The sequence below is a fragment of the Charadrius vociferus genome, unplaced genomic scaffold (assembly GCF_000708025.1).
Source record: "Charadrius vociferus isolate BGI_N301 unplaced genomic scaffold, ASM70802v2 scaffold282, whole genome shotgun sequence".
In the NCBI taxonomy this organism is placed as follows: Eukaryota; Metazoa; Chordata; class Aves; order Charadriiformes; family Charadriidae; genus Charadrius; species Charadrius vociferus.
This window is the reverse complement of record NW_009647731.1, coordinates 9,336,876-9,345,187: the sequence shown is the minus strand read 5'-3', so window position 1 is coordinate 9,345,187 and position 8,312 is coordinate 9,336,876. Positions and strand designations below refer to the sequence as shown.

General features: G+C 44.1%; 1 protein-coding gene across 1 annotated transcript in view; it reads left to right on the top strand.

Moving 5' to 3' along the window:
- The first annotated feature begins 227 nt into the window (after nt 1-227).
- The window catches only part of CACUL1 (CDK2-associated, cullin domain 1), an 89,777-nt gene continuing 81,692 nt past the window's right edge, over nt 228-8,312 (top strand). Inside the window, exons 1-3 of the mRNA XM_009881647.1 lie at nt 228-345; nt 1,601-1,813; nt 2,430-2,638. Of these exons, the coding sequence (XP_009879949.1) occupies nt 228-345; nt 1,601-1,813; nt 2,430-2,638 (540 nt within the window). The remainder of the gene's footprint in view (nt 346-1,600; nt 1,814-2,429; nt 2,639-8,312) is intronic.

Sequence of the window (8,312 nt, the reverse complement as noted above, 5' to 3'; positions counted from 1 at the left end):
CAGGAAAGTACTTGATGCATAAGGAAAAAGAATAATGTAAATCCTGCCCACACAATGCCAGACTCAGAACTGACACTTGGAGGTTAGGAAACAGCCAACGCTGATGGGTCTTTGAAATCATGAGATCAGTGTGCGGTGGCAGCCACAGAATTGAAAAGAGTGCTGGGTGTCCTCTGGAAGGGCACTGACGGCAAAGCACTGGGAATTGCTTTACTGCTAAGGACGATATGATCAAAGTCAGCAAAATCATGAATCAGACGAATGCAGAACTGCTTCTCACCAAATTCTGCACTGCTACTGCGTGGTGGAGCTCACCGAAACTGGTAGGAGATGAGCGTGAGACAGGTGAAAGAACTTACTGTTTCTTGTAGCAGGCAGAGACCATCTGGGCTGTGTTGCCTCAAAAGGCTGCAGAGTCCCATTGTGTCAGCAGGTTCAAAACAGAGCTAAACACATTTAATTTCAGACAGTAGGCCGGAAGTGGACGTAAAAAGTTCAGGCAGAGCAGTGGTCTCTGCGTCCCTGTTGCAGTGATTACAGGTGCAGGAGGAGCACAGGGGCAGCAGGCTGCAGAGGGTGCCCAGGCTCACGTGCTCTCCCTAAACAGCATCTCCCACTGCCGTGGTCCAAGGCAGGGGGATCTCTGGGCTCAACAGACCACAGCTCCAGCCCCTGAGGCCATTTCTTGTTCATCCAGACTACACGGCTTCCATTGCTCTGGCCAGCTGTATGTAAGCACTAGCCCAATGCTCTAATGTGCCATGTAAGCCTCCCTCCCCTGGCTGCTGCTTCCTTGTTGAAATTAAACCTCTTAGAAGCAGGGATCACTCCCTTCCCCTTGCATGTTTTTTCCCATGTCTCATACAATGCAACCCATATTTTGGCTTGGGTCCTTAGGTGCCACTATGATTAATACTACTAAATGGTTTATGCTCTACACAAATAAATTTACGTACATAATGCACATTAGTGCATTGCTGTTATGCTGTCATTGAAATATCTGGGCACAGGTGACTAATTTGAGGTAAGCAATGAAATTCAAGTGTTTCAAATATGAGAAGGGGGGGAAAAAACCCAAGCTAAATGCCTTTCTGCTTACTTATGTCAGCCCACTTCCCTTTTGGCATTTCCCTGTCATGGTGTCATTAATATTTCCACCCCCTCTGTATCCTTAATGATCTACTTGGTTGACCTGCATCATTTAAAATATTTTTTCATTATAGTGATTTTCTCATTTAGGTCCCCAGGAGATCCCGGTATGTAATCAGTTTTCTCTAACAAATGACCTCCTTTAACTTCATTAGTTCAGAATTAATTTACTAGCATCCAAGATATTGAATGACTCTGATTAGTAAAATACAGTAAAAAAAATTAAAGTTCTCTTTCATTTATGGTCAAGGCAAACATTAATTAAAACCCATATTTCTTCGCTAATTTTGTTCACAGTTGAATTTAATAAAGAGGGAGCATTTGATGGGCTGTCACTAGACATTAGATGAGGGTGGGGACGGGATTACAGGCTTTCTGTGTACGTAACATCTTCAAGCGGCTGCATTTTGCCAAATGCTTCACTTCTCTCGCAGCTTCCTTCACTTTTTAGGGAGCCTTTTAAATGAGCAAGCCGGGAAGAGCCACTGTCTTCAGCAAGCAGTGGAGAAGGGGCGCAATGAGGGCTTTGGGCAGGACGTGCTTTCTGCCGGCCAACGCTTCTCAGCCACGCAGCCCTACCGCTTGTGCTCGTCAGCTTCAGCTCTCGGCTTGTCTCTCTTATCTCGGTATCTCTCCCGAGAGGTGTGCCTCCCTTTCGAGGCGTGCAAGTTATTTACAGAATTAGCTGTGCTGCCAACCCCTTACCCTTTATGGCTTTGCATGTTTCCATTTTGGAAAGCTGCTGCAGCAGGCACTGGCCCAGTGATGGCATTTTTCTTCCCATCACTTGACGGTAAGCACGGCACGCGGGATGGCTGATGAGGCTGCGTGGAATGCATGCAATGAGGCTTTGCTTAGGGAATGATTGTTATTCCTGGAAAAATCCAACCATGTAAGGGAGGGTACCCCCACCTTGAGTTGATTTGTCCCCCTCATCACTACGTATGCTGCTATATTTTTATTTTCTGAAAGGCAGAATTAAAAGGTACAGGTAGTTTTAAATAAGCTTCCTTTATTGTAGTCTCTACAATGTGTTTTGAAACTGTATTGACAGAAGCGGTTCATGCTTGCTCTGATCTTTATAGAAATAGGAAGTTTTGGTAAGGCTGCAGCCATGGCTTGGATCCCCACTGTGCTGGGAGCAGAAGAAAGCCTGACCCTCCACCCAAAAAACTCCTTGAAACAAACTTCTGGTCTCAGTAATCTTAGCTGTGGAGGAAAGTTTCTGACCGTGTGTGACTGAAAGCCTTTTTAGGTACAAATTTGCGGTTTTCATACAGGTTTGTTCCTCCATACATATGTGCCAATGTGGGAGCAGAAGAAGGGCCAGAACGGGCGTCCTGATGAGCCGTGGCACTCGGCAGTGAAGTCTCCTGAGCACAAAGGTGCCTGGCAGCTCATGCCCGTGGCAAACAGCGTGTCTATGGGAAGGTGTCACCACCAATGCTGTGTGCCTATTGCTCACTGTGACCGCTACCATGAATACCATGTAACTTAGGTGACACGTGCTTGGGCACTTATGCTGCTTCTGTCCTCCTCCCTGCTGTGCTTTGGCCTCTGCCTCAGCCAGCCCAGGTTGCTTCTGGGTATGTTTGTGCAGATCTGCCTTCAGGGTAGTTTAAACTATGGGTTGAACTGACCTTGGGAAACTGAGGCACAGACGTGGGACAGGCCCTGTGCTGTTACCAATGTGCTGGAGGTGGTCACCTCTTGTAGAGGAACATTGCAGACCTCTTGTGACAGCACCTCAAAGCACTGCAGCAAGGTTTACCGGAGACTGACACTCCTGAAGCTGGAGCCTGAAGCGGTCATGCTCTTGGCCTGAGCCCAAGACTTCACTTTCCTAAACTGTGGCATTTAGCAACATCTGGCTCTTTAATTGGTTAAGTTACTTTATGCTTATTCTGTAGTTGATTTGTCCCTCAGCCAGCCAAGAAGTTTGAAAACCGGTTTGGTTTATACACAAATGATTTGCTAGCCTGAGGAGAACTACTTTTCAGGCACATCCCAAGAGTTTTTCTAAGGAGCCTCCGTTATCCCTTTGTTCCTCTGGGTCTGGGTGTCCACCTCAGAGAGGTGGGAGTCAACCTGTTCTGTCAAGTGACAGGTGATAGAACAAGAGGAAATGGCTTCAAGTTGCACCAAGGGAAGTTTAGATTGGCTATTAGGAAGAATTTCTTTACTGAAAGGGTCATCATGCATTGGAACCTGTTACCCAGGGCAGTGGTGGAGTCCCCATCCCTGGAGGTATTTAAGGGTCATGTAGATATAGTGCTGAGAGTCATGGTTTAGTGGTGGGCTTGTCAGTGTTAGGTTAATGATTGGACTAGGTGATCTTACAGGTCTTTTCCAATCTAGGAGATTCTGTGATTGTCTATGTTTTCCATGCCACTGAGCTGAAAGGTACAACAGACACTGTGCCCATCCCTCTCATCCAGGCTGCGGGGCGGCACTGATGTGGGGCTATCGGGGCTGCTGCTGCTCTGCTGTCTGGCTGGACATGAAGTGTTGTAGTGGTGGCCTCTGAGAAAGGAGACCTGGAGCTAAAAGGGGATTAGATGGGCCAAATGGCCTTGTAAATTATTCTCCCTTATTCATAAGAATAAGGTTTGTGGAGGGACTCAGCCAATCAATTTACATCTCTTGAAGGAAAAGAAATTGAAAACACTAAAGCAATTTATTGCCTTTTAAATTTGGGGATGAGGGGGAATGTAAGTAGCGCTTAAATTTAACTACCTGCAAAAGCAGAGAAAGAAAACTGTAATATTTCACAAAGCCATAATCCACTATACTATAAGTGCATTTTCAATTTCATTGTGGAAAATATAAGTTACTACTGCTTTCTGCCTAAGACCTTGCCTATAAAGCAACATCCAATTGGTGGATTCAGTAATGTTTCTGGTATGTTTTTTTCTCTTCTTACTTTCTTACAATTTGCATAAAACACTTAGACAGGATTTTTTCCCCCTGTCTCATATTGCAGTATATTCCAAGTTTCCACCACAATAAGTGTTTTGCCTGCAAGGCCTATATCTAATATTGGTTCATTTTGAATGTCTTTTCCCACTTAAATGTTAGTCCAGGAAACCGAAGTGATTGTAATCAAATGAGTATGCTCAATATATAGCTTATATGACTACAGGGTGACTTTCTTGGTCTAATTCAAATGCTCTTAGAAAACAGAAGAGATGATTCAGGAGCTGTTCTAAGAAGAGTCTTGCTTCTGGCAGTATTTACTCTTAGGTGCATTAGAAAAAATAAGAGCTGGCATTTGAGAAAGAGATGAAAAACAAAATGGGTTAACAGCTGCTCACTACATGAGGGCAAAGCCATCGACACCAATGCAGCAGAAAGCTAAATTTGCCCCCCTCTTCCTGTGAGAGTGTTCCAGAAGAGCCCTGGAGAAGTTCATTGTATGAAGAGAGTATAGGAGATATAACTTGAGCTTCAGCCAGGCCACAAACCCTTACTGTTCACTTTTCCCTCCAGGAAAAGTCATTCTCATTCTGCAAGATGAATCATTGATGGCTCGTTTGTGTGGGCAGGCTGATTGCCTGAGCTATTCTGGGACAACTACTGCTTTACAGGTATTCTGGAGTATTTCTTGTGTTTAGATAAAGCTAACTTCTTCTGAGATAAAGCTAACTTCTTCCTGGCATAATTACTTAGAGAATGGCTTTGCTTCTATTTTAGAGCAGGTTCCCCATGGCAGCTCTTGGGATAGCAACCCCTTTTCCTCTGCCTGGAGAGTTGACAGCTTGTCCACGTGAAAAACTGCTATCTGCTACAGCTATCCAGCCCCGTATGGCTCTGTTGAGTGGAGCTGGGCAGTAGGCTTCCCCTACCAACACCAACAACATAATGTTTTATGTTCTCTTTGCTGAGAGAGAACCTGTGCTGGTTTTCTGCGCTCCCAGGCTGCCCTAGGTGGGACCTCAATGCCTCTGCTGATCCTCGCCCTCCTATCAGAACACAAAGGGTTGAATCTTGCTGTGGCTTAATCACAGCTAAGCAAGAGAGCTTTGTAGCAGCTTACGTTTACTTAACGATCATCATATCTTTTTGTTCCTGCTTCACACACAAGTTTCTCAATTGTATTAGCTATTTATAAATACCTGAATAAGTTATGCAGATAAGATCGATTATTATGTCTCCTGAGGCACTGCTGGTATTCAAGGACTTTATGCTGGACCTATTGAGTCTTAGCACAGAGGGGAATCAGATATATTTTTCCTTTTAGAAATGCTACAGCTGCTGTCTGTAATTGTCAGTCTAAATTTAAGCAGAGGTATTGCACTGACCCTATCATATCTGCAGAGATTCCGAATGCATGTTCACGATACACTTCTGTGCACGGGGTTTTTAGCTCCGGGGCTGTACAAAGGATAATTTGGAGAGGATGGAGTTTTTCTCTTGTATGAATTCATTCATATTCACTTCAAAGGCTGAAGTGAGCTTCGAAGCAAGGTGTGCTCTGTGCAGACTGCCTTCACAGGGCTGAGTTTCACCCGCCGTGACAGTACGTACATAGCCTTGCTCAGATGATAACAGAAAATGACTATGCGGAGGACTGGGTTTCTCCAGAGATGCACTAAATGCCTGCTGCTCTGAGGACATAGGAATCCTTTTAGCCCGTTGCAGGATAAAACCTTCAATATTTAAGACCCACTCTGGTGCTGCAAACTCTTACAGCTCTGCTGCTGCAAAATGATGTAGCTCCACTGACATCAACCCTTTCCCTGAGGCTGGAGCCCAAGGGGACTGAAATGCTGATTTACATGAGAATCTGGCTGTATATACTTACAAACCAGCCTTTTGTGATCTCTTATAAACATGCCTAGTTAGGACACAGTTAAACCTGAAATCAAAGCTATGTTTAGAAATACTGCAGCTACAGCTCTTTGGCTGCTTTGCTTTGCTGCGAGGCCTTTAGAGCATTATGGCTAGTCAGTGGTATATAACGCAGATTTACTGTTATTAGCTATAAACATTGTAGCTCAACAGAAAAAAAACCCAAAATATTCGTTTGTGCCATAGCATAAAACATGCACACAAGTAATGACAATTAGCAATAATTTGTCGTTATGTGCTATATTTAATTTTAAAATGCCCACACTGTTGGACAAAATGCTACTGGTGCGCGTACTGTGGCTGTGTTGTTACAATAGCTGTCTTCAGCTCTAAGCAGCATCACATTCTGCTCTCCCCAGAGCAAGCCTAGGATGCTCGGTGTGAACAAACCGCATGTCTATACACAAACTTGGGAAAAGAGAGGTCTAACTGAAATATAGTCTTGTAACAGCAGAAAATTTTTGCTGTAGACCTAGCCTAATGATCCAGCTGGCCCCTACCCCACCCAGGGACTTGCCTTCTGAAGACAAACAACTTCAGGTAGTATTTGTTTGCAAATTTTGTCTTTCCAATCACAAAATATCTTTTTTTTTAGTACTAAATCTCAATCTTCTTGAAACCTTTTTTTTTCCAAACCTTTCCTAACTATTCCTTTTTCTTTCCTGAAATATCTGTGTTTTGTAAAGATGTTATTTTAAAAAACTATAAATTTTGAAAATAACCCTATTTTGAGCCCCCTTTTTTTTTTTATTGCAGATTTATTTAGAATAAACTCACTTATTTTTAAATTGTTTCCTAGCTGGGATGAGCTGGAGGAGTGATACATTACGTGGTGTGGTTATGCACTGGCTGGAACTGAAGAGATGATGTGATTCCTGGATTACAGACCTTGTCGCAGCTTTGAAAGAGCCCAGCCTGAGCATTGGTTTGCTCTGGCTTTCGAGAACTTATTAGCTGGGACTGAAATCAATGTAGATTTCTGGCAGTGATGAAGGGCTCTACAGTTTGAAAGGTTTCCTGTAGACTAGAAGACTGTCTAGCCTGTGGGCTTGGCTTAGATGCAGCTTTACTCCAATAAGTATTTATTGGATATAATATTTAGACCGGCTGAGGAAGGTCTGCTCCAGTTCAAAAATACCGTTTTAGCCTAGGCAAAAGGCAGAATAATACAGGAGGAGGGAAGGAGGGATTTATTATTTTTTTTTCAATCTGAGAATTGTATTAGCATCAAGTCACCCATGAATCTTTGTTAAACTAGCCTAGTTTCTATGGACCTTATTTTCCCTGTGGTTTTTCAATGCCCAACGTGTCTTCTTTTCTCCAGCCAAGGATGCTTGTGTCTGCAGCTGTGCTGTGTGCTTTTGTTCCAAGCCCTCATACAAGGAATGAAGTGGGGTCTGATGTCCAACCAACTGCTTGCCCTCATTATAGGAGCCTGGCACCTGGGACCTCCCAGTCGTCTTCTGGGCCTGGCCTGGAACCCCAGATTTGGTGGATATGAGAATACTGTGTTGAGTGGGTTTGAGGACAGCTTTAAAAATACAGAGGCCTCTCTCTTGGTGAGGTGACTGGCACAGGGACAAGCCAGGACCCCTGGTGAGATCAGGAAAATGCATCAGGCAGGAAGACAACACTGTCTGAGCTGGAAGGGTTAACAGCAGATTGCTGCTTCTCCCCCTTTGCCTTTACTGTTATCATGATTTATATATTTGAAAGTAGGGATGATTAATAATCCACAAACCTTCAGCCTGGGAAGAGGGCTAAGGCACTTAGCATACCAGAGCGTACTATGATGCAAACAGTAAGAAATGATTAACAAGACTAACATTTCCCCTCCTCCCCAAATAACTCAAGAGCAGCATCAATGGTCCCTTGCACTTCACGACTCCCAGCACTTGGGTGAGGGCAACCAAACGGCTTCTGTATCAAAAGGCCGTAGCTAAAAGTCTGAGCACTGCAGGTACTATGGTGATGAGTCTGGCACAATTGCCTGGAAAGATAAATATAGTTAGCATGCTCTTCCTGGAGCTGGATATAAATGTCTCCATTCCATATGTGCACCGTTACCATCAAGATAAGGAAAAACTGGCCTATAAAGTCCTTATTGACCTAAGAAGTCAATTAAAGTACAGAAAGAGTCGCTGAGTACAGCGGTGGAATTCATCTGCTGTTTATCAGTTTGGACCTCAATGCTTTCCCTGCTCAGCACTGGGATAAGTGCAGAGGGAGGACAATGTAGCCACAGAAGAGAGAAACAAAACCAGGAAAGTAAATTGGCGGGAATTTGTCTCTGGGGGAATGGCACACTGAAT